General features: G+C 40.5%; 2 protein-coding genes across 2 annotated transcripts in view; both read left to right on the top strand.

Annotated features, from left to right (window-relative positions):
* Positions 1 to 486: 486 nt before the first annotated feature.
* Positions 487 to 6,061, top strand: LRRC14B (leucine rich repeat containing 14B). The gene is made up of 2 exons (XM_058831856.1): positions 487 to 1,433; positions 2,943 to 6,061. The coding sequence occupies exons 1-2, from the start codon at positions 529 to 531 to the stop codon at positions 3,586 to 3,588; spliced, it is 1,551 nt and encodes a 516-aa protein (XP_058687839.1). The 5' UTR covers positions 487 to 528; the 3' UTR covers positions 3,589 to 6,061.
* Positions 6,062 to 19,695: 13,634 nt separating this feature from the next.
* Positions 19,696 to 26,897, top strand: part of RAMP3 (receptor activity modifying protein 3) — a 41,172-nt gene continuing 33,970 nt past the window's right edge. Inside the window, exon 1 of the mRNA XM_058832825.1 lies at positions 19,696 to 19,906. Coding sequence (XP_058688808.1) covers positions 19,855 to 19,906 — 52 coding nt within the window. The 5' untranslated portion in view covers positions 19,696 to 19,854. The remainder of the gene's footprint in view (positions 19,907 to 26,897) is intronic.

Raw genomic sequence — 26,897 nt, 5'->3', positions numbered from 1 at the left:
GGAAAGGCAAAACGGAGGGACATTGTTGTAGTTCAATGACTGTAGTGCCTCAGTCTTTCCTTTTGGCTGTAGTTTTTAGGAGAAGCTCTATGCTAACTCTGGGAAATCAGCATATGAATCCCCAGCATAGCATCTTTCATGGGAAAAAAAACGAAATGCCTAACATGTCATGTGTTTAAGTGAAACTCTGAGTGCTTTTTTTGTATGGCATAAAAAAGAGACAGCAATATCCTCATGTATGTGTAATGCACTGACCTTACTGTTCCTTCTGGGTAGCAGTCTGTATTTACCTGAGTTATCTTTGATATAAATATGGGGGTTTAAAAGCTCTCTGAGTAAAGATCTCACAGTTGATTACTGCAGACTCACAGTATAGCTCTAAAATAGAAAGCAGCATGTGACTGTTCACTCTGACTTCCACTAGCAGCAAACAGCAGCTGCAGACAAAAATAGAAGGTCGTAAGCAACCAGGATCTTTAGTTAAATATAGAAGTCACTCTCCATGACAGTAAGGACTCCAGGACAACAATGAAGTCTCTCCGATTCATTAGCGCCGAAGCATTCGTGTCAAATGCAGAGTTTGCCAGGAAGAGTCTCGGTGCTGTTGCCCATGATCTTTTTCCGCTTCTTTTTAAAGCCAGCTATTTACTGGAGCAAGGGGAAGTGATTCACGACTTGGTAGAGAACTGGCCACTTTTTGATTTTAACATGGGAAAACTTTTGGGAGCTACTCTGGACTGCCAGGAAGATCTGAGCCATAGAACATGCTCAGTGTGTTTGGAAAGCTGTCTGACAGGGCTGAGAGACTATGTGCTGAATCAGTCTTCTCCCTACATGAAAAAGTTGAAAGTGGTCGACCTGACGGGTATAAAAGATGTTGAAGTTCAGTTTTGTAAGTGCAAGAAGACGATGGGCAGGTGGGCCAGGACACAGCTGCTCTCTAAGCTTTGTTCAGAACTGCTGGTTTACCTGCAACAAGCACAGTGCAACCCAGGTACCTTTGAAATCAGTATCAATGTGCTAATTGACTTGTTTGTTACAGAGCGGAACTATGAGCTGGTCGTGCAGGCCCTGTTGAAGAAATGCAGTTGTCCGCTGAAAATCTGCTGTGTGGCATTCAGATCTGACAACCTGACCTTGCAGAAATTCTTCTATATCATAAAGCTCACTGATCCCTCCTTGTTGCGCAAACTGGAAATAGTCCATAATGTTCACTTGGAAATGGAACACCTGGAAATGCTCTTCAACAGTATCCACTTCCCCGTGTTGATGTCCTTGACCTTGCCAGCACGAACATTTAACGTGTGGAGGTTCACGGCTACAGATGAACAGATGCTTACGAACATTGGAGAAAAGATGGGTGAAATGTCACAGCTCACTGAGCTGAGTATGTCATTTTCTGTCCTCACGGGAAGAATACAGAACCTTCTCAGGTAATGTGGTCATCCTGTTTTCAGATACGCTGTAAAAAATGAGTACTTTGTGCCACCAGCAAGCTGGGAATCTCTGAGAGTAAGGGAAGTGAAAATCTTGCAGTGTGTGTGGGAAGGGGCAGCAGGAAGCTAGGAAAGATTATTTGTTGGGGAGAATTGGCAGCCAAGGTATACCTAAAACACTTTGAAAAATGGACTGTTTTGATTAGTCTTCCAGAGTCCATCTGGTGAGAATATACTTTTAGCTACCACATAAGAGACTTGTATACCCACACATTTTTTATTTGAACTTATGTATTAATCAGCTTGCATTGGCCTTTGGTGCAAGTCCTGAGTGGTATTCCAAGTATTTTTTAGAGTATCTAGTGAATTTTTGTCTTGTAAAGAACAGACAATAAATATACTTAACCTCAGATACTGTATTTTAAGGAGGGCAGGGGAGTAAGAGATTTTCATTTGAGACTTTGATTTCAGTTGTTTGTTGTGTCTCTTGATATCAAGACAAGAGAGATCTGATGTTTTTCTGTACTGCAAATTAAGCTGATACATGAATATTCATTATGAATTCCTGTTGAAAATTGGCAATTTGCAGAAATTTAGCAAACTACTAGTAAGCACTATTCATATTGGAACAGGAAATAAGTAAATTGTGAGCTTTTTGGAGCATCTTAAAAAAAAAAAAAAGGCAGATAAAATTTTCATCCAGACAAATCACCTTGATCTAAAATTCTTTCCATACAAGAAGCCATTTTATTTAAAATTTGTGAGTAGCATACTACATATATTGATTGATGCAATTGAAGTGAACTGCAAGTTTCTAAGCTTGATCCAGCTGAGCCCTGTGGCAGAAGTCTCACTAAGATTAAGTATGAAAGCGATCTCTTGATTTTCATTTGTCAGAACTATTTTATATTTAATGTGAATATCTGAATATAATCTCAGTTACACTTTTTCCAGTCTTCCTCATCAGAAGGTCTCTTTGCAACTCCAGAACACTACAATGTGTGAACCTCTTGGGCACTTAAAAATATAACAGAGAAAAACCAGCTAGAAACAAAAGCAGATATCCTGTCAGAATACTGATCAGCTTTCATATTGCAATTAATCCTTCCTCAATGGAAATGATCTAAATCTCTGGAATAATAGAAGCTTTCTACAAGAAACAGCGACCAATGTTCTTATGGCAGTAGTGATCTGCTGTTAATTCAGCAAGTCAGACACTTGACAACACATAACTGGTTAAAAAAATAGGTACACAGAATGTTAATAAATTAATCCCCATTAAAATAGCACAGTGGAGTCATGCAAAGAAAGAGATAATTAATGGAAGTAATTTCAGGAGGAAAATATACTTGCTATTTTTGGCACATGCTTCTGTTTTCAAGAGAGGTTTGAAAAAATAATGTGGTAGATGGCTGCATTCATAACGTGGCTAGATGCATGAAATCTTGTAAATGTAGCTTTTCAACATTTTGTACCATAAAACTTTTTTTCTCTTTAATTCTGCAGCCCACTAAAAACTCCACTGAAGATGCTGGATGTTTCTAACTGCTCCTTGAACCATGCTGATATGGCCTTTTTAGCCAATAGCTCCCATGCCAGTCACTTGGAAGCCCTGGACCTGAGCGGTCACGATATACCTGAACTTTACCCATCAACATTCTTTAAGCTCCTCAGCCATTGCTCTTCAGTGCTCAGGAGTCTTACCCTGGAGGACTGTAACATCCAAGACATTCATGTCAACATGTTGATTTTAGGTTTAAGCCCATGTCAGAAACTACAGGAGTTTAAGTTTATTGGAAATCCACTGTCATCCCAAGCACTTAAACACCTTTTCACATTTCTCTGTGAACTGCCAATGCTGAAAAATGTGGAGTTCCCAGTTCCAAGGGATTGCTACCCTGTTGGCATCACCTACCCCATTGATGATGCCAGTCTTTGTAGATTTGATCACCAAAAATATGAAAGGGTAGCAGAGGAGCTTAATCTCATTTTACTCCAAGCAAATAGAGAGGATGTGAAGGCTTCAACGCCGCTCTTTGGGAGTTATGATGCAGCTGTTCAGGAGACAAACAATGAACTGGGAGCTTACTTGATCAAGTCCTTCAAAGAGACTTTAGAGAAGTTCACCACTTCATTTAACAAAATGAGTTAAATCTGTAATTCTTAAGTGGTGATAAGATGATCTGCCAAATCAGAACTTAAATTAGTCTTTTCTAGAACTGCACCTTCAATCATCAGTTGTGAATTTTCTTTAATTTTTCATCTGAGTTTACTATTGTTTGAATAGCCTCTAATCACCTGAGGTATTGTAACTCATGCTGTATCTATTGCATACACCTTACACAAGCACTACTTGCTCACAAAAGAGGAGAGGACACTTAATAGCGCATTATTTTATACAAATGTACTTTTTATCAGTAAATCAAATAGGTGTTTAAGCTTGGCTGATTTCTTATGCAGGTACCCTTAGATTTGTCAGCTGGTCTGGTAGCCCTGCAGAGTAAACAGGGAAGTCCTTTCCCAAGTCCAGCAGGATGTTCAAAAGATTGTGCACATGTCCTCATGTGTAGCTGCCTAAACTTATTTTTTTTTTTTCTGCTCATGACCTGAATTCACCAATCTGTGTTTTATGCAGTATATTCCCAGTAATGGAGGATGTGTAATAGCCTTCATATCCCTGTGCCTCTTTCTTCTGCAGAGGCAAGTGCAATAAACAGAATTTGTCTTATACATTGCCCTTGGTGAGGAGTAAAATTCCATACAGAGGAGGCAGCAAACCAAATGGTTGGCTGGCAGCAGGGGACCTCATCCCACTTACTCAGCAATATTAAGCAGTCTGTGGGGTCTCTGCTGATGTTCTTGCAATGTGTATTTTAGAAAGGCGGACCAGGGCAGTGCTGCACATGCCTCTCATGTCAGCTAGACAGTGTCTCAGGATACTCCCTTCCTGGAATCAGCTTCATGGCTGGCAGGGTACACCCTGCTGCTTTCAGCTGTTTTAAGGAAAGTCTAGGACTGTGGTAATACTGAAAAAAAGACTAGTGTTGAAAAGACATGAAAAAAATTAATCCAATGCCAATTTATAAAAGTGGAAAAGAGACAAGGCTGGTTGCTGAATAACTAGATGTTCACCTGTGTAAAACACTGCTGGCCTTCTGTCAGGACTGTGTGTTCTCTACAGACTACTTTAGCTTCTCAACCACTATCAGGAAAAATCACATTTATTTGTCAAGCTTTAGTGCAAGGAAGGCATTAGAGTGACAGAGTAAACAGTATCCCAGACTTCACACACATTGGAGCATAGGTAAAGGCACCAGGATGTCAGGACAGTAAAGGCCACAAGACACACATCTGGGGAGAGTACTATAATTGGGCCCTGAGAGGTAAACAAGTGCTAGGTAATTAAAAAGAACCCCAAAAAACCCCAAAAAACCTCAGGTTAATGCACAATATTCCGCCGTTAAATATACTTTAACAGTTCATGAAAACTTGATCAAACAGGACTGAAAGTGAATGTTTGTAGCAGTAGCTGAAAGTGTCATTGTAATATTGAGGATCATCATTAAGGACAGTTTATTTGAAATAATACTGGGCCTCATCATCTGAGGATAAGGAAAAAGCTTTCTGCATTTAGGCAGTGCTGATTTGTCAAGCTTTCTGTTTATCTACAGTAGGAATATGCAAGCAACTCTTAACCTAATTTATTAAAAAAATCCCCAAAAACCCCCAAAATTAATAGAAAGAGTACTAAGCAGAGCTTACAGGTTCCACAGCATGCATTTAAATGATTTTTTTGATGTCAGCTTACATTCTAACATGTTTTATTGATTAAACATATGATGGTAAAATTGAAAGTGAATCGTCATGACTTGTTTATGTTTACAGAGCACTTAAGAAATAAAAAGGTAATCTAAGTTCCTAAGCTAAGGAGTTGTGAATAGTAAACGACAGAATTGGGTTCCATATGACCTTGCTTATGTTTGGACAGAATTCCACATCGTCCTTTATCCTTGCCTCTACCTTTTCTTCCCTCTGACCTTGCCATTCTTTCCATCCCACACTTGACCCATGATTTCTCTATCAGACATCAGTTACTTGAATTTTGTTATGCCAAATGTCTACCGCTTTGGGATGAGTAGTGGCACTTTTGCTGGGAGAGGACACAGTACTATAGGTGCAAAAGTGTACTGATTCTTCCCCACTCCAATCTAACAGGTTGTACCTGGAGGTGAAGGCTGGCCATTTTGGAACATGCTGCTCCAAGCTACAACAGTTGGTCCTTGCCTTCTTTGGAAGGCAACACAAAATAGACAGCTCTTATTTCAAAATAATTAGATGACTTATAAAGTCTGGTGTCTATGGAGCTCTCCTTCTGTTTTCTTCTTGCCGTAGTTCACTCCTTTACTTTATTTCCTCCTTTTTCTGAACCCCACAAACTCCTGCCTTTCTTCCATTTTCAGTCTCATGTCTATGTGCTGTCTCCTGGGCTAGCAGAAGTACGTAGCTTTTGTTTTGGTGCAAAGGGAGGATCACCACTATGACTATTTTAGAGCTTGAACTCTCAGATATCCCGCCTTCTTCTCTTTAGTTTCTTTCTTAATTATGGTTGTTATCATTGGTTTTAAATACAGGTCAAGCTTTAGCATTTTGGTGTTTGCCTGACTTACTGCAACAAGGATTTCTGCCCTCTCTCAGGAGGGTTCCTGCATGTCTTCTGCCCCAGCAGTGTGATTATGGTTTGGACCTGCTCTTTTTTCCTTTTTCCATGCGTGTGGTACTTGGAATGCAGCTATTGGAGAGGAAGGATTAATCCTATGATGACCTAGCCATATAAAATTACCTCATACTTTGCAAGTACAAACACTGATTGAGTCCTGTCTGGTGTTCCCTTTTCTTCCTTATGGGACTACTGTCAGCTTCACTGGGTTCAGACCTGGGTGGATCCAAGTCCAGTTGCATTGTCTATCCAGAAAGCTGTCTAAAACCGTAACTACATACTACCTTGAGGTGGAGACTGTCTTCTAAGCTCCAGGTAAGGCTGCCCTGACAGAGACAGGACAGGACAGGAGTTACCACAACAGTGAAACCACACAGCTGTCAATAGAGTGAAGATGTCTGATGTGTTGTGAATGGAGTTGTAGTCCCTCCTACCACATCTGCTCATGATGTTCCTTTAAGTGTCTGAAGAAGAATACTCTAAGTCCCTTGAGGTTTATTTTTGAAAGACACAGAAGAGATGAATGTAGAAAAAAGCCCTGAAAAACAAAACCAGGAAAAAACCGAAATCATTCTCACCGTATTCAAACAAATATTCTAAACACAAAATGCAATAATGAGTATCACAGAGAAGCTAAAGGTTGAATTTTTAGTTCCAATATAAAGAAAAAGACTGTTAAATTTTTATTTTATTCACCGTGTTTTATTCAGTACCCTGTTTTATTCACCATATTGTATTTTTTATTCATTACCATATTTTAATTTCATTTACTGGGACATATTTTTTTCCAGTTGCTTGCAAATCTTTCTCTCTTGCAGGGTTAGAATTGCCAGAAGAGCTTTCTGCTGTTAAAATTTCTAAACTCCTCTATTCAGTAACTGCACTACGTTCAGTGAAATACCTAGTACAAAGGAAATAAATTTTCTCCTTTGACAAAGTTCATGAAGATGAAGAACAGGTAAGAAGTCTTTATAAATTACCTTTGCTACATCTGATCTCTTCATAATTTAAGTCTCATATTATGTTTCAGCCACACACAGAGCAGCTGAAAAAAGCAACAGGAAAAAAGATGACAGTAAGATTTTTACTGTGGAAGAAGCAGCACAGCAGCAATTGACTTGGAGACAGCTCTCTCAACAGCATAAAAGCCTATCAGTAGAAAAAGGCAAATAAACACTACTCTTGCAAGAAAGTTGTCATACATGAAACTGAAACAAGCTTCCCAATATAGTCCTACACCTTTTAAATTAATATTCCAAAACTCAAAGGTTATGGACTACAGGTCAATTCTTCTGAACATGTATGAACTTTGCTTACAAAGCTCCTCTTTCTCTCCTTAAAATATGCATCAGTCAACAACAGAGCAGGACTGTATGAACTACCTTAAAAAGGAATAAGGGAAGGAACATTGTACCTGATGCTTCTCTCCATACTGCTTTCAAGTAAAAGTACCCAGTGTGAAAATTATTGTGTGTAGGATAAATTTATGATTTAACACCTGTTTCAACGAATGTGAGGCCAGAGATTCAAAGCTGCCTCTGGTTAATCCTAAAAACAGCAATTGTAAGCATTATTTTGAAGGTTTTTTTTAACAGTCTTACACAGTCTTTACTTTTGAAGAAAACATGTTGGCTGTGACTGATGATAGCATTATTTTTAAAAAATCTTTCAATAGTACCCAGCATGGCCTTCTCTATAATTCTTCCAGGTACTAAGGTTAAAGATAGTTTCCTGTCTAAGGTACAGCTGCACTGATATTGCTTAATTTTACTCAAGGAATTTTTACAAAATAATCCTAAAGATACTTTTAATCTCAAGTAGAATAAGCAGATTTTATGCAACATAGGATCACAGGATTTTAAAGGGAACACCGCTTGTCTGTTCAGAAAAAAGATAAATTATTTCTCTCTGTGGAAGATGAGCAAATCTCCACCTTGTATCCAACTTTGAAATATTTTAAATTCCAGAACTGAGAATATTCAAACATCTAAAGGCACATATCTCTTCTGGGAATTCATAATGAATGTAGTGGTAATTTTTTTTTCTTCCTTCTCAGTCTTTCATTCAGAAGGGCTTTTTTGCTCCTATTGCCTCTGCTGTGAACTGTGGAAAACCATGCACTGAGCTGCTGTCTTTTCCTTTTCCATGCTTTTCTTCACTGGGCTGAAGGTTTCTCTTAGCCTGAGATCCAAAGTTCAACACTGGTTTTAATTGTTAGAGTTTTATTTGTTTGCTGTAGAAGTCTTTACAGACTGAAAGACAACCTTGGCTATGCTTCTCATTATTTCACTTTTTATTCTGAGCACCAGCTAACCTGCTTCTAATGAAGCAGAACTATAGCTTTTGTTAATGCTTAATAAAAGTTGTATTTCTATTTCTTTTGTTTGTTTCTTTTTGTTTTCTGCGGTGGTTTGATATTTTGGCTCTCTTTCCCATTGAAAGCTTGGAATGGAAACAAGCTATTCCCTTGGCTCCATTTCCCCAGAGGTTCCTCCTTGTACAAAAGAGCCTGTGCTTGGAAGGGCTCCCAACTTTCTGCACTGTTCACTGCTGCTGCTTCCCAGCTCCCTGTGTCCAATACAAGCGCAGTGCAAGCACTAGAGTGAGTGCTTTTCATGCATCACTGGCCAAGATACACAGTGGCAGAGCACATTTTGGAAGGCAAAAAGTGTGCTTGTCATTGATACATGACCTACTTTTAAAAACACCCCATGGCACCACACACTTCTTTTGTGTGTGGTCAGCATTGATCCCCACTCATTAAGTTCTTATTCTCTTTCATAAACCAACATAAAGTCCTGTTTCCACTTGGAATACTTTGTGTCTTTCAAAGTGCTTTTGGAGCTGTTTTCTGCGGAAGTTTGATATTTTGGTGTGGTGTATCTAGGGGCAGTCGTTCACCAGCGCAGCATGTGCATTGAAGCACATCGATGTGGCCTCACCACAGCGTGACTGCTGCATGAAGTTCTTTAAATATTTAAGTCCAGTGCATTCTACTCAGTTTTTAAAGGAATATGCAGTGAGGCTTGGCCACGTCCTCTATTGTGATGTTGTGCTCTAGGGTAATTCAAGACTAGGTTCATAATGCCTGATTCCTGGATATCAGAAGAGAAGAAGCTCAAAATCTAGCTCCTCAACAGGGGGGAAACAAAAATTAACTTGTAAGTATTTCCTTACATTATTTCTGGGCTAAATTTATTTACTCCCTTTTTATTTTTATTTATATATTTTTAATATTTGTACAGTAGGGGGGAGAGCTGAAAGTTTATATATTCATTGTGTAACTGTTGCCTGTACAGATGAGAAATGTGGGTGGAATAATGCATGAGGTTTTAGCATTGAAGCTCAGGAAGATGGTGGACATTTATTCCAAGCCAGTAACTTAAATGGGTCGGATGATTTTAAGTCAGTGGTGTTAATGGTCTTACCTGAAAGCACTACCATGTAGAACATAATACAGCAGAGGCTGCTCAACCACATGCTTTGATCTGATTTTATTACACTACAGCTTACCTTGATGCTATTTATGTTCAGAAATACTCATTTAATGGAAAAATTTAAATACATACATTTCAGTTACTTTTCAGTTAACTTTTCAATACTTAAAGAATTAAATAATTAAAGAATATAAAATAAATAATAAATTATAATTCAAATAAATACATTATATTATAGATAATATATTTTATTAAAACAAATAATAGTAAATAAAGTAAATAAATACAATAATTAAATAATAAATATGTGTTAAGTTTTTTTCTCTGTGTATTTCAGTTGCCATCAAATTGGTTTCAGCTGAGTCTAAGATTCAGTCCAGTGGAGCTCCCAATAGAAAAGCACATGTCCTTGTCCTTGAGCCTGTTTCTGTGAACACAGTCCAGGTTAACCTCTCCTTCTCCTATCTCCATTAGATTAACCTATTTATGTTAAGCCCATTTTGATAAAACCAGGCAAGGGAGTGGCTGCATATTTAGCTGGCCTGGTAGATTTGGAAGAAAATGTAAACCAGTGTAATCTTTTTTTGCCTTCCCAGAGCTACAGGCACCATGCACAAGGAATGAAAAGCTCCTCAATCAGTGTTTATCTCCAACACACATGGGAATCAGGAAACCCTCTGAAGAATAAAATCCCCAACTTTCCTCACTGTACTTTGACTGTATTAGAAAAACCCCCTACCCTGCAGCAGCCCTGCTTGATCCTCCTGTTCCTGGGGCATCTCTGAATACCTGCAGAAGAAGCATGGAACAACACCCCTGCTCTGCTGAGGTCAGAACGTCTTTTGAGCAATTTGGCTGGGGCACAGCTTCTTTCTTAATTGCAGAGAAGGGCCAGCTAACATGCTGCCTCTTGGGGCATGTCTGCTGCATGGCCTCCCCTGGGTGGGAGAGCAGAGCACAGGAGCTGAGGAGACTTCAACAGGCAGCTTGGGTATGTCATCACACCTGACCAAAACAGCAGTGACTTCTGAGCTCTTTTGGCTCTTACAGTCAGGAAAGCCTTGATTTTCCTCCATATCCTTTGTTTGGGAATTAGGAGGCCTAATGTACAAATGTAAGCGTACAAAATTGCCAGCAAAAGGCAGAGTCGTGGAGGGCTTTGAAGGATCTTTTACGCGAAGAAAGAAATTTGAAAGAAACTGTAGGCAATGGGACTTTCTTAATGTGATGAGATGGTGGGGGTGCCTGGCACCGATGGCAAAAGTGTTTATGGTGAATTGAGTTAATAGAGGAAGTGACAGAATGAGAGCTCTAGCTGCATGGACAGTCACACCTCAGGCAAGGGGAGAGGAAGGCACGAAAAAGATCAACACTTTGATTTGTGAGCTTAAAGATGAGCTTAAACTTGTAAGTGGGATTTTGGGAACTGAAATTGCCACTTTTACATCAGATCTGTCCTGTTGTTACCTGTGTTATTAAAAGAGATGGCTTTATAAGCAATAGTTTAATCACTGTATATGATTCATTCTGCCATTTCTTTGCAGGCGACTGCAGGAATGGCATTTCAGGCTGTTACCACGGGGTGTCTCTCCCTGGCAGAGCATGGCATCCTTTCTGCTCTGACCCACATCCTCTCCCCGCCGATAATTACTTTCTCTTATCTGGTGAAGAAAATTCTCTTCAAAGGATTTCTTTGATTAAGGAAATTCATTAATATGATGTCTAGATAATATTAATGCTTTCCTGCTTAAGTCTCCTCACTTACTGTTTGAACAGCACACTATTCCATAGTTTCTTAAGGAAGATCAGCATCTTTGGAGCTTAATAGAAGCTCTACTATCAATCAATTAACATTTTTTAGGTTACAGGAAAAAAAATATTTGAGAAAAGTAAATTATGCGTTATTATTGCAGAAAACATCCCTGCCCATCTCTTACACATGCAGATGTAATCCTTGGGAGTGTTTACCTGAAGAACAATCTCCCACTTGGACTTTCTGGGCTCATCTCGCAAACTGTCATATTCATACTCAGCAAAAAGGACAAATTGAAGAGATGTTCAGGAAATTAAGGTCCTCTAGACGCTACGAGCCTCATCTAAAAGGTGTGATTGTGAACATTTCCCACCAGATGGCTCCCGAGGTTCAGGGGTGATGCAGTGCCAAGCACACAGACAGGATGTGGTTCGTGACCAGCAACTCTACCGTGTCATAAACCACTCCTGCAATGAACAGCAGAGTTATAACTTCAGCCCAGACCCCACTGTCGATCAGCACCACCACAGAGAACATGTGCATGAAGAACAGTGTTCTGTAATGCGCCTGTGGGCACACATGCAGGGAACAAATGAAACTACGTGGTGACCAGCAACAATTAAACCAATTCAACGGTTCCTTAAAGTAATTTGTTTTAGCAAGCTCTGATCAGATCTGCTGTTATCTCAATCCTCCGGGCGCTAAATTTGGCACCAAAAATGCCTCTTGTGGTTTAACCCCAGCCAGCAAGTATGAGCCATGCAGCTGCTACCTCGTTACCCTCACCCCAGTGGAAAGAGAATTGGAAAGAAGAGGCAAAGCTCATGGGTTGAGATGAGAACAATTTAATAATTGAAAAAAAATAAAATATACTACTGCTTCTACTGACAATTGTAATGGAAAAGAGAGACAAGGAGCAATAAAACCTAATTGAAATGAGTGATGCACAACACCATTGCTCACCACCTACTGACTGACTCTCCCCCCCTCCCCTCCCAGCAGCAATTGGCCCCTCCCAGCCAACTTCCCCCAGTTTAAAAACTGCACATGATGTTCTGTGGTCTGGAATATCCCTTTGGCCAGTTTGGGTCAGCTGTCCCAGCCATGCTCCCTCCCTTGTGCAGCTCCTCACTGGCAGAGCACAGGAACCTGAAAAGCCCCTGGCTCAGGGTAAGCACTGCTGAGCAATGACTGAGCCATCGGTGTGTTATCAACATCAATCTCACATTCAATCCAAAGCACAGCACTACTGCAGCTAAGAAGAAAATTAACTCTATCCCAGCTGAAATCAGGACAGATCCTTTTATTTACTTCTTCCAGAAAGGAAGAAATATGACAAGGAATCTGTTAAAGGAAATTTATTCATTTAAGAAATTAACTTTCTGTCTCAAACTATGAACCCAGCTTTCATCACAAACTCATTCATAGGCTTTATTCATAAATAAATGAATCAGTCATAATTCTTTATTCAGAGTTAGAACAGCAGCGTTCTGAAGAGTGGACAAAAAATTAACAGTGATGGTTCTGATAGAAGAAGAGTTGGGACATACATATAGAAGACAGAGCACATTTGAAATACTAATACTTGGAGGTAATACTGTCTTTTAAAAGTAGTTGCTTAATTTACAGTGTAAACAGTTTTTTTTGTTAAATATTTAGGATTATTTTTCCCCCCAACATGTACTTTAAGCACTTTTGGGGAATTTTAATTATGTAATATTAAAATTGTTTTTGTTCTGGGTTTTTCTGTTTGGAGTTGGTTTTGAAATTCACATTGAATTGAACCTTTAGTATATGATTAAAGTAAATTACACTCTTGCAACAGCAGCGCAAAAACCCCTACCTTTGATGTGTTCAACGCTGACTTTACTGTGACCTTGAAATCTTGGTCTGACTTTTGGGCTGGGGGAGATTCCATATTTTCTGATAGGTCTCACTTCCTCTAGTGCAGCATTGTACTATGCCTGTTAAGATCAAGCAGTAAATTCCACCTGAAATCACTGAGTTGCAACTCAGTAGCTGATACGGTAGTTGGAAATGGCAAGTGTGATGTGGGCCAGTGGTACACTAGCTGCTGTCCTGTCATCCACTTACATCCTTCCTCCCATTTAGAAATCTCTGGAGACAATGACAAAGATAGCTCACCTTTGGAATATTTTATATCTCGTCTACCAACAAAATAGCTGCCTATGTCAGTTAATCTAGATTATTTAAAGCACTTTTGCTCATCTATATTATTTGTTCACTCCCCTTACATGGAAAGATTTAGTGTCTAGTAAATTTGTTATGGGAGCTGTTGTAATCGCATTTTTTTTTGTTTTTGATCTTTTCTAAATATAAAGCAAAAAGAAATGATGGTAAGAAGAGATCCTGAGTAAGATTTAACTGATAATTCCATGAGATGGAGATCATTCTACTATTAGAATCAAAAATAGTGAAAGATGTTCACAGCAAATCAATTAAATATGAAGGGCTATATATTCTGTAAAGTGAAATTTTTGATGAACAAAGCCTTTCATAAAAAGTAAACATTTGAAAAGATAATATTTCCTTTCTTCTATAATTTATACTTTCATTTGAGGATTGATATTATTTCATGTTAACTAAGGCATAAACATATACACTTTACTTTCCTTAATAATAGGAATTTCCTTAAAATTCAAGTTGGTTCTCTGTGAATCAGAGATTGAGCACACCTGTCCCTGCAGCCTACACAGCTGTTTGATATAGGGCAAAGATAGTGAGTGCTACCAGGATAAATCATCAACCCACTTTTCCCACCTGTGTCCTGTTATTATTTTTCTCCTTCTTATTATTTTCTCTCCCCAGATGTTTGAGAAACATCATTTTTTTTCAAATGAGAGCTACAGTCACTTGTCACACTGAGATACTCCCTGTCATTTGAGGTCAGCAGAACCTAAGCAGATGCTCTCCTTTCTGCAAGTGCAATAAACTCAAATAAACCTTTAATTGATGCACTTGCAAATGCAAACAGTAGTTTCATTCCTTTGTGGGGGAAATAATTGCTCTTCTTTACTGAGATCATTTGAAGGGAATCCCAAGACATGAAAGTATGTGGTCAAATAGTGAGATAGCCTTTGTGAATGGACACATTTACAAACCCTGGACAGATTTATGAAAGAGATGGAAAACACAAGCAACGGTGTCTCTAAAACACCACCTTTCTTTCCTCCCTTCTCCTTTTTAAATGGCAGTGACAATCAGCGATCAGCTCTTCAGGCACGCTGCCAACAAATTATCTCCAGATTTCTCATTAATAAGTGAAAGTATTTACTGTGAATTTCTTCCCAGTCGGGAGTAAGGGAGGTAGTACTAATAAAGTGAATGCATGATGAATGGGGAGCTCTCTGGGTCTTCTCCTCAAGTAATGGACGCTGAGGCTCTGTACCATGGCACTCCGAGGGAAATTGGTCTAGTAGAACTGTGCGAGGCAATGTTTGTGCTTGCTTTCACATTTTATGCAATTTGTAGCAAATGCTGTGAGATGTGTCAGTGAAAGAGGTGTGAGTGTTCTGTGCATGAAATGGGGTTGCCTTGGGCCTGTAAAGATGACAAGATTAAAATAGGATGATTTGCTATGTTAGGAAGATGTGTGAATGCAATAGCAGGTTGAACTCAGCCTTAATGAAAACATGTTATAACTTATTTTTTTATTTTCGATTCTACTTTAGAGGGACAACTATACTAAGAATTAGGACTGGATAATTAGAAACAAATGAATTAGCACTCAGTTTGTGCCACCAAATAACATTCTATTTACTATAGTAATATCTTCCATTTTATATAATGCTGCATTTTCCCATGGAATGGAGATTTATGGAATTTCTCATTTAAGAAGTGTCCTAGGATCTGTCTTGCTCAGCCTTTGCTCAGTCATTCATGCACCTGGGAAGGACAATTAGTCTTTTTTCATGTTAGGAGATGCTGGTTCAGATCTGCATTGATCAGAGCCCACCTGTGGAATCAGATATCCTGTGCTCAGACTGAACTCAAAGAGGCTTTGCTGCTTTCTCTTGCAGTAGGTTTATGTTGCTATCTCACCAATCTCCATGGAGTCAGCTGAGTTCTGATGGTTATGAAGTGATCCTTGAATGTTCCTTCAGATATATGTCAGCCTTCAGCTCTGCATGATTTTGTATGCAAATAAATTCTAACAGTGTTATTATTTCTAAAAGGGAAAAAAAAACCCTCCAAAACCTAATGGTGTGTGTTTCCACTTCTCTTCTTGTATCTTTCTCCCTGATTTCCCAAGCTGAGTTATTTCTCAGAGACACAACCATCTATGGGAGACAGTCTATATATTCTTTCCTGGCATTTTCCAAACTGCTCAGCCAGCCTGTCAAGAAAAACAAAATTAATTTCTGAGTAGAAAATCAGGGCCGCTAGAACATAACTGACAGTGAAGTGCTTAAAATCCTTTAAATTAGTTTTGGCTTTATTTAGTCTTGAAGGAATAGAGCATTGCGTGCCTTTTGCTTATGTTTATATTCACATTAAAAATGAAGGCATGATTTGTTTCCCATTCCTGAGCCAAATTACAAAGATAGTCTGTTATAACAAAGCTTCTGGCTGGTGTTGAAAAAGAATAGCTGTTCACAACAGGAAGAGAAGATTGCAGTGTGCATGACATACAGTCACCAGTGGTCTTGGGATACTCTTTTTGGTAAAAGAACAACAGATAAGAATGAGCTAGACATCCCAATTCCTACAGATTTGCACTCGGTTCCTTTGATGGGAGCATTTTGCAACGCTGTCTGTAAACAAGGGGTGGGTGCCTTGGTGGAGGATCCATGACTGGGGAGCTTCCCTCCAGAGAGAGAGGGAAGAGGCATTTGCCATCACTCCATAAAACCTTTCTGCTTTCCCTTGACATGCATCATGACACTTGTGAAATTTTCGATTTTGATTTGGTAGGTGTTGGTATTGATGTCATAGGGTACAGAAGTTCCTTGGTTTTTTTTTTTTTTTTTTTTTTTTTTTTTTTTTTTTTGTTAATCATGCCAATTTACTGTACTAGAAACTAGTATGGAAACAAAGTAATTGAATTCCACTTCCTTCAAACAAAGTCCACATGCTGTGCCGTGGGAAGGCTGTCATGTCAGAGCAAAATAAGAGGTGCTTAGAGGTCTTAGTGGTGCTAAATATTCACAGCTCAGCACTTTTGAAATAGAGTGCAATCTGGAACATGTTAACACTCCCTAGATTTTTTGCTCTGAACATGGAAACCCTGCTGAAATCACAGAGCACATCCATACATGGCTTAAATTTTAAGCTTTAGAAGGCTGGCAAGATATTTGAGTGCTTCTGTATTCCATGAGTGTTGTTGTGTAAAAAAGTCTAAGATCTTTACATAAAAAAATTGTTCTTTTTCTCCTCCTTCGCGTCAAGTAATATAGGCATAAAGAGTTTCAGCTCATGAGATCTGACTGATTTAAACTAAATTTGGGTATTATGTGCAGTCAATAAACCACAGTGGGGCCTTTGATTCATAGGAAGAAGGTGTTTTTTAACTGGGGTGGGTGTGGTTTATCATGTTTTTACATTTCCCCTATTGATGGTAAAAAGAGAGGAATTATTTTAATAACCTGCAGATCCTTTTTTATTTTTAATATCTGGAGCTGGAATGGCATTCTTCTAGGAGCACTAAATAGGAAGGATGACCTACTTTAGTTTAAAACCACAGGCGAACTGAACCTACTTTTTCAAACTTCAGTCCAGCAAGCAATCCCATTAAAACGTGGTCTTGAAATCTTAATGTGTCTTTTATACAAAATTGCTGTGCTAGGAAGAGGTGAAGAAAGCTTTCATCTGACACTGGGCAAAGTCTCTCCATACAGGCAAGCAGCCTCTCTCTCTGGGCCAGTTCTTGAGGTGACAAGGAAAGACAATGTTGTTTTCCGTAGTGTAATGTCCTCAGCTTTTTCTTAATTTATTTTATTATTTTTTCAGTTTCTGTTGAATCAGTTGAACTCTGGAGCAGGAAAGTTTATTATCTTACCATTCTGAACACTTAATAATACCTGTCCTGGGCAGCTTGTCTTCTTCCATCTCTTCTCACCATGGACTCCTCAGGAACTTTCCATACTAAAACAACTACATACATGTCACCACATGTACCTATACTTTCTTTTACTCAGTGTTTTGTTAGCAGGTTTAATAATTTTAAAAAATACCTGAAGTAATGTGATTGCAGCACTGTCTTCAGGGTACCTGAGAAGGTGTCAGTGTGATCTCTGGAGGTTGTATGTCTGAAAATTAAAAGAGACTATGGTTCTGAAGTCACTATTAGTGTGTGTGTTGGGGATAGGGTTCAGAGTTTTGTACAGCAAAGGGCATTTATAATATTTCTTATTTGAAGGTGAATTGGATTTCTGTTGCTGGTGTAGGTATATGATGCTACTGAGGCAGACTTGCAGAATAAAAAAGGTTGGTTGCAGTCATTCTGGAGTGACTCTGCATTACTGAAATACAAGGGGGGTGGGGGGAGGGGGCAGTCTTACTGAAAAACTGCAAACAGCCTAAGTATTTGAACCATCTTGCTGACAGTTTTAATAACAGTTTTGTTCAAATGTGAATCAGACTTACTCATTTTAGACCACATTGCTGAAGGTATCACCTAGCATAGCTGGCTTCTGATCCAATGCAAGATGCTGCATTACTGCATTTACCTATAAATTCTGTCTATTTGTTCTACCTGAGATATACTGCACCTTCAAACTATGTGCTGCAAGCACAAAATGGGAAGTGCTTGCTGAATCTTGAGACTTGGAAGAAGTGACATTCACTTTGCTAGTTTTTCATCTGAAACAGGTGAAGAAGACAAATTAATTGATGTAAAATACCTGTCAGCATTGTCTCCATGTGTGTTACAAAAAAATGTTGCCTTTATACTGTATAATATACAGTACTTTTGAAACATTTTGAACATATAATATTGCACGTAAAGCATGATTCCTAGCCTCCTGGAGATCAGTCTAAATTATTGAAAATACTAACTGTATTTTTAGATTTGCAAGAAACAGAATTTGTGATGGGAATCAAGATCTTACTCTTAGGAAAGATGCTATAGATGGTATAACAAGTCTGTGGTGTGTGTGTGCCTTCACGCTTGTCACTTCGCTGCAGTTCCTTCTGGCAGGGGCAGCTTGCAAACTCTCCTTACAAAGCAGAAATGGCAGCCCCTCTGCTGAAGGATGATCTCCCTGAGCTATGGTTTATTTATGGTTTATGGTATTTTACAAGATTTGCTTCCAGCTAAGTGGAAGAAGCAGCACAAAAGTGATAGGAGGTTCATTCTAACTGACACACTCAAATGTCTGCAGAGCTGCTTCAGCACTGGATTCCCAGCCTTCTCTGTGGTTTCCAAAGTTTTCCATTTCCTCCAGCCTCCATAACAGCACAAATCAGACAAAGGTTGTGTACTGAAAACAGTGGTTACAAAGGCACATGCAATGCATAACTCTGCTCCTGTGCTGGGGTCCCACTCTCCAAAAGTGTTTGGAAGCATACAAACTAGGCAAGTAATCAAAGTCAATGTGTACAACCTGACTGATACCTAAGAATACCCTTTGTTCTTGTGTGTGGCTAGAAAATCTCTTGAAATTTTATGGTACATTTGACCTTCAATAATGGCAGTGATTTACTGTTCTACTAAAACGCAGTTATTGGGGTGGTGTGTCCATGTACCTAGAAGACTCTGGGTCTTTGTTATTGAGCAATACTATTATTTTTAGGTAAGAAAAGTTGCCTTTAGCAGCTTCCCAGTCTGGTGTTTCTTGATGGAGATGCTAATTTCCTAGAGAGAGCTCCACGAAAACAGCCTTTAAATATTGATGAAAATCAGGAGCTGTACCGTCTCTGAAAAGAGACAAGCAAAGATGAAACGGCAACATAAAAATACACTTAGCATTTGAGAACTCAGGCTGCTCTGGGTCCGTGTGGGCTCAGTCCAGCTCGCTGCCCATGTTCAGCTGTAAATATTGAGCACGCCAACACGCCGGTGCCCTGCAAGGGCTGCAGGTGGGCTAACACAGGTGGCCCTCCAGCTCCTCATGCCTTCACCCCCACCACCAGGATGTTGTGATAGGAGGGGAGAAGCTGCTCTGGCTCCCGGGGCAAGGGGTAAAGAGTCCCTGAATCCCTCGGACACCTAAGGTAGGGGTTCGGGGTAGGTGCCTTCCCGCTCGGAAGCCACACAGCCCGGTGGGCTGGCTCCCGGCGCGGCTGCCGGAGGAGCGGGCGGCACGGCCGCACACGGAGCGCTCTCACACGTGCCTGGCCCGGGTCCGCCCCTCCGGCGCTGGGAGCACCCGGGGGCGGGCGAGCTGCTCCCCTGCGCGCCCGCCCCCGCCGCTGGACGCCGAGGCATGAAGAGGAGCGTCCCCGGCGGGCGGGCTGAGGCGGCTTCGGGCCCTGTGCGGCTGCGGACCGGCCGCCCCATGCGGGCTCCGTCCCCCGCGGCCGCTCGCCGCCGCTGCCGCCCGCTCCGGGATGGAGGCGCAGGGTAGCCGCCGGCGGCAGCTCCCGGTCCTGCTGCTCTGGGGTAAGTGGCTGGCGGGGCTGGCCGGGGGCGTCCCGGCGCTGTGCGGTGGGGCTCGCCGCTACCGCCCCGGGACTGCTGCACCGGGAGCGGCCGAGCATCCTGCTGTGTGCGCCGTCCCCGAGGGCGCTGCTTTCTGCCGGGGCGTGGGGCCGAAGTTCGGGGAAGGTGGGAGCGCCCTCACTGTGGCCGGAGCATCCCTTTGGGAGGGGGTCTCCGGGCGTCCCTTGCCGGCGGGTGACACAGCAGGGATCGCCTTCCCTCCGCGGCTCTCCATCCCGAGCAGAGCGGCGGCTTCGCAGCGAGAGCGTTCCGGGCGCGCCGGGCGGGCGCAGCCTCGGGGCGGCTGGTGGTGCCCTTCAGCATCGCGCCCACATCGCCGAGGGGAGTCCCCGAACAGGGCGCCCAGGCCCCGGGGAAAACGATCTCAAACTTCGAGCGTTATGTAGGCTTTCCCTCTTGGATCCCACATGGATTCTGGGGAGGTGTATTTGGCTGTTGGGGAAGGTTTTTTCCCTGAAGACTGAAAGGCTGATTGCTGTTAGAGTAGTTGAGTTCCAAGCACGTAGTTATCAAGCACAGGTATCCTTCAGATCTTTCACTTAGAGTGCCTCGGCTGCTAGAAAAGCTGTTTTATTGTTCCTTGTCAGGTAGATTGTTTTAGGGCTCTCAGATTTAATGTGTTGCAGTCATCTAAAGTTGCCAGAGGTCGGCTCTGATCGTCTTCACTCAATAGTAAACTAAGAGATGTAGTTGATTTCTTTGTGAGTCACACTTAAGGGACAAAAATTAAGGCCTTTAGAAGATGTATCTGAGGACTTCAGAACTTTGTTTGCTATTTTAGACCCCTTCCAAAGTAAAAAGCTGGTAAACACTGCACTTATTTCTGGGGAAAGACCCACAAACAAATGGACAGTGTTCAGTAGCATCATCATTAGCTGGTCTGTCAAAAGAATGTCACATGCACAAGCTTCTGATTCTCTGTGGCTTGTGGACTTCTAAAATTTTACCTCAGCTGCTCAGGTTTCTGCTATTCCTCAGCTGAAAAGGAATAAAAAGGTGGCCAACACTTGTCTTGACACATGAAAGATTTATGCAGTCTTGAGCTTAGGGAACTAGACAATAATCTTTCTGTATGGGAAGGTATCTTAATGTTACTGTGATTTTTGCAAAGCAAAATTGCCCACTGGACATTTATTTTCAGGGATTTACTAGAGTGAAGGACAGTGTCCCTGTGACTCAGGAAGCTACAGAAGGACATTTTTTACCAGAGAGGTACAGATAAATGAATTATGCTAGACATTTTAACTGTGCTAGTTCCATTCCTAATAGAATAACACACAGACAAAATATTTTAAGAATATCTGTTAACTGATAATCCATTACTTTTGCTTGAAATTGGAAAGGGTATAATCAAGCACTGATGAAATGAGACTAATTTCCTAGTAGAAAAACCGTAGAGTTCTAGGATGTGAAATCAATTTTTTTAATGAGAAAAGCCTAAAGTGGTAGAAAACTAAATTTGTTCCTTGGGAATACAAACACAGTTTAAAACCAGTTATTTTGGAAGAATTTTTTCTTTAATTGAATGGTCATTCCTAATGGCTTCGTTTGATTAGGCAGAGAGCTGTGACCTCTGTCATTAAGGTGAAACCACCAATCCTCAGTGTTGAGCTCACTGAAGGCAGTGGGAAGCCCATCTGGGTGGGGTGTGGGACTGTACTTCTGTAACCTCAGACTACTCCTTTCTGTCTCTTTCTGCCTAGGACTCTTCACACATTGTCTCTATGCATAACTACCTGTTGTGTTGCCTGTCCTTAGCGAGGATGGCAAAAAAGGCAGTGTGTTCACTCAGTGATTGTAGAAAAGGTTGGATTTGCCGAGTGTGGAGTGTATCACAGAGTGCATCAGCTGAGGTACTTCGTACACAAGCATGTGCTTATTGCTATGAAGTGCTGATAAGCATCCAGGTGGGAAAGAAGAGCTGGAAACACCAGCTGTCAGGTGAATCCCTCTGATTTGCCTAGCACAACTGTAGATACTTAGAAGACACCGACTGTGGAATCAAAACACCTAAGAAATAATCCAAGAAATAATGTTGTATTTACCATCATGCTAAATTCTCTTATTTTACCTCTGTGTATGGAAACTGAGGTAAGAAGAAACATTAGGGCCTGACCAAGACTTTCAGCAGACAAAGTGGGTTTTTACACAGGTCATTGTTTTGGAGTCTCTGCCCAAACGTTTCTCCTTCATTATTTACATAACATCTGCATTTCAGTGGTACTATTTATATTTGCGTTAAAAGACTATACCAGAGTAAAGCTGGGTACTTTTAAATACCCATATCAAGAGAGATGGTGTGATCCTTATCTGGAGCAGCTCTTGTATACAGATTTCAAAGATTGTTAGTTGGCTTTTGCATTTCATAATCTTGTTTTCCTAGGGGTTAGCCAAGCTTAGTGCTTTGGTCAGAAGTGAGCAGCTGGACAGTTGGAAACACCTGGGTCCCAATTATATTTTTACTTTCTGTTTTAAAGACTACAGCTCATCTGCAAACAGTAATGAGAAAGCTGTGTATAAAAGTCCAAATTCTGTAAGGTCCTGAGCTCCCCTTGTGTGAAACATGGCATATGTAAGTCCTGGAGAGTTTGGATTCCAATGATGGGAAAAAAAAAATACCCAACAGGAAACAATTTTAGCGGGTTAAAGTTTGAAAACCAAATCAAGGTTTTTTTTTTTCCCATTATTTTCTTATGAATATCATGCTGTTCTGCAGCTGCAAAGGGTGGAACAAAGAAAGGGAATACTGTCGTAGGAGTTCTGAGTTTAATAGACCCAGGCGAGCGTGTGTGTGTGTAAAACAAATAAACCTTTGCAAAACAGAACATCTTATTCTGAGACAGACCACAGAGTTCTAACTAAAACACTTCTCTACCGAAATGATGCCTCATTTTCTAAGGATTTTCCACACTAGGCAAGCGGGAAAATAGGCAGCAGACCCCACCAACATCCATTCTGAAAGCAAAGCATCTGGTGTAAATGCAGCCTGTGTTCCCATTTGCTGTAGGATCCAGGCATTCTTCCTACCTCCCTTCACCCTGTTTGTGTCTCCTGATTCTTTTATTCGGGAAGGTGTCACTTCTTTCCTTTGATCTACACGTGCAACAGGGGACAGGTTCATGCCAGCTCCCTTGAGAGGGTGAATGGCAGGACTGTCCCTGTGGAGGCAAGTGGACTGCAGGTGGTAGCACAGAACATCGAATGTTTGGTCCCAGCCCTCGGGAGGAATGGCATTCCGTTCTTGAAGGTAGCTCCAGGCTGAAAGTATAGAGGAGAAAACAGGCTTTTAAACCCTGATTTACAGTAATGAGATCTAACCCTGAAACCATTTAGCTAGTAAACTCTTGCTTCTAAATTAGTAAGATCTCGCTATCTACATCCTCATTAAGGTTTTAAATACCTTTGGTGTCTCAGGGCTTTCCCTATAGGTTTATTTTGCCTGTGAGGCAAATCACAAGAGACTATGAAGTGGAGCCAGAATTTTACGTTGAGATAGACAGGTACTGCTGTAGGTGCAGATACACAGAAACTGCATGGTTTGAAGGACAGGGTCTTGAGCTGAGCTCAAGGGGAGCTATGGGAGGTTTTGTCAGTTGAGTTGTGTTTAAGCATTGCACCACCAGTAGCTTTTGTACCGTTTGTGTTTCAGTTTCTCCCACCTATCTGCTGGTAACTGAGATGATTCATGGCTTGAATTGCAGACAAATGAATCAATTTCCAGTTTGCCTTACCAAGGGAAAAAATGCAAGGAGTGGTCCCTTACAAAACACCATTTGCTACCATCTGTGTCTCGGCTATTGAAATTAGTACTTGAGAGACGCATGAAGAAAGCAAACTGTGCTTTCATTTAGGGCTCAGAGAGATTAATTTTCACAACCATAATGAAACCTGTTTCAATTCGCACCCTTTTAGTTTCATGAAAGCTGTCACATGAACCATTTTATTTCAGAACAGAATTTTAGAAGTGTATTATTTTGTGTTTTATGGAAACAGCCTGTCTCTTCTAAAATAAGAATCTCTTCAGAGTCAGGCTTGCATTGAGATAAACTGGAGAATATAAATGGAAAAAAGTGACATTATTTTAATATGAATATATATGTAGAGCAACCTGAAAGCTGCTTGAAGGAGTCTTAGGTCTTCTGTGGAAATGTGCAAGTATGAGGAAAGAAAGGAGAAGCAAAGTAGAATAGGAGAAAGGCACCCTTTCAGAAGTTTATAGGCTTAATCTCCTTTCATATGTTGGCTTCCTTGAAACCAGTCTGAAAAGAGGAGACAGCTTTTTTTCCTTGCTAAAAACCTCAAAAGAAAATCCAGTGGCACTGTTAGAAATGATCCAAAGGATAGAGAGGATCCCTTGTTGTCTACAGAGCAGCTTAACATGATCTATCATATTGTCTTGGACAAGGGGCATGCCTGCATAACAGCCCTTGGCCTCAGTTTGTCTCCAGGAATACAGAATTTTGCCTGTATGGAGACAGATTGATGGCCTTCTGCAGATGGGGTGTCACTTTCTCCGCCATGCTCTGAGCCAGGAGGACTCTCACCTGAAGAGGAAGATGTGTTAGGCACTGCTGAGATCCTAGCAGAGCACCAGGCTGATGAAAGCACATCTATTTTGCATCTGACCAGATTAAGCTGGCTAAGCAAAGGACTGTGCAGAAGCACTGGGGCCTACAATAAAGCATCTGTCTTAAGATTTTCACACTCTAATAAATGTGACTAATTTGCTTCTATTTTGCAGAGCATTATCTGTGGGCAGTGTCAGAATAAGTAGTGTAATTAACACTGGCCTGTAATGACTGTCACTTATTGTGTGAAATTATTTGTTTCCAAACATCACAACTGACAGCTTCCTTTTGTGTCCAGAGATTCCTTTTGCATCCTTTTGTGTCTCATTCTAGAGACTCTAATTGTTATGAAATACTATTACATTGTTGTTGTCTCAAAATATGTAGTTTGAGATTTGGCAGGGTGTGCAGCCTTTTTCTGTAAGCAGAAAGGGGAAGAGATTTCACAGCTATAAAATGTTTTGAGGAGATGGGACAATACTGGAATAGGAAATGGAAACTTGTGGAAGTCATTCAAGTGGTCATCAATAGGACACAAAGCTCAGGTTTCTTCTCAGACTTCAGCACTTGGACTTAAGCTTTGATCTGTAATCATCTCTTTTGCTCGCGCTCTGTGACTGGAGAGTGTCCTCAGGGCTGTTCTCCTGATGGAGAGTATGAAGGGCGTGTGGATGCTTGCACTTGGTGGTGTCTGAAGAGCTGTGGCTGTCTCTGGGATACCCAGATATACCCTCTGTAGCTCTGGGGTGGAGGTGGCCCTTTGCTTGAAGGGGACCTCAGCCTTCATGTCAGGGCTTTGCTGTCTGGTAGCCACATAGGGCTGTGGGAGAGATTTTCTCTTCATAATTGTTTTTGACAAATGACTACAAGTGTCTTTCCACATGTCTTCTTCGAGTTCATGAGCTGTTCCAGCTTTACTCCTCAAGCATCAACATGTACCAAGAACATGACTTGTCCTATTTAATATTAGAAGAGGTTTCTCTAAATATATTTAGCAATGTGCATTGTAAACTTACAACAAAAAAGAATTAAGCTTGTGTTTTCAAGAGAAATAGGAAAAGTAGATTTGTTTTGGCTTTCAGTGAAGAGATGCTCAAAGCCTTTATTTCCATGGAGTCATCAACTGTCATTCAATATGTGTGAAACCTCCTTTATTCCTTTTTCATATTTAGAAAGCAGATCAATATTTAGTTTTTTTATAAGCTATGTCTGTATTTCAAGCTAATGCAGAGTCAGAACTTACTGTATCGTGTTAAAAAATAATGTAAATCTCTTATTTTTGACCAGTAAACCTAGATAAATTTGCATTCAGGAGTGGTAATGTTTGTCATTAGTAAATGTGGCTGCTGAACATACTTGCAGGGCTATGTTTGGGGTGGGAATTTTTTACCATGAAACAGTGATGCACAATTAAGTAGAGATAATATTGCTGGAATAGCCATTGGTCCAGTTTCTATTTAACTGGCTCCAGTGTAAAACCAGAAGCAGCAAAAAAACCAGAGCATTGCAAAGTAAAGGTCAAAAGAAAATTAAGCTCCTCAAAATACTTGTTTGTATTGTAAAATGTTTTCTTTCTGTATTTTAAGATTTTTGGAAGGAAATCTCTTTTCTTAGATTTAAATATTTTTCAAAATGGGGAGAGGAATCTCTGTGAAGTAATGTGACATTTTAGACTTCTTATTTTCAGTAAGTTTTAGTTAAAGTAGATTCTAAGTCCTCTTTGTCTTACCGTTCTGATGGAGCAGTACAGAACAGGTGGAATGTGCACTGCAACACCATAAGGGTGCTTGATGATAAATGGCTTATGCTGTTCCATGCCAAATATGCCTGTGCAAAATTTTCCTTCCAGATACTTCATACTTTATCATGCAGTGATTATAAAACAAAAACTTGTCAAAGAAATAAAAAGTGCTGGTAGGAACAGTGTTAAAGAAACACCTCTTGTAGGAAATGGGGGATTCTTGCAGTCTTGAAATGTACACTGGAAATCTTTATGAAGAATATCTGTCTTTGAGTAGATGTTCCAGGCTTGGTCCAGAAATTATTGTAAGACCTTCTTTACCTCATTCTACAAAAGATCTGGAAGATGTGAGGGATTCCTTCTGGTGTCAGTGTACCACTCCTCAGCTCTATAAATAAATTAAACTCTCTGTAACTTCATGAGTAAAAGTATTGTTGACACATTTGCAAAACTAGAGGGCCAGGAGTACTTCATTCTTGAGCTACTCTCCTTTCTACTTATTTCTTGCATGAGGATTTTCCTCAGGCTTTAGGCAAAAAAGTTTGGCTGCCATATGGGAGCAAAGCCACAGAAAATACCAGCCTTAGAACATCTCTGAGACTGTGAAAACAGGCAGATTTAG

Source organism: Poecile atricapillus, chromosome 2, assembly GCF_030490865.1.
Source record: "Poecile atricapillus isolate bPoeAtr1 chromosome 2, bPoeAtr1.hap1, whole genome shotgun sequence".
NCBI classification, from domain to species: domain Eukaryota; kingdom Metazoa; phylum Chordata; class Aves; order Passeriformes; family Paridae; genus Poecile; species Poecile atricapillus.
This window is presented reverse-complemented; position numbering and strand designations above follow the sequence as displayed.

Excerpts from the sequence above, each read along its gene's own strand:
- LRRC14B (XM_058831856.1), top strand. The coding sequence starts at position 529 with ATGAAGTCTCTCCGATTCATTAGCGCCGAAGCATTCGTGTCAAATGCA. Across the intron at positions 1,434-2,942 it reads AGAATACAGAACCTTCTCAG|CCCACTAAAAACTCCACTGA; the intron begins GTAATGTGGTCA and ends TTAATTCTGCAG.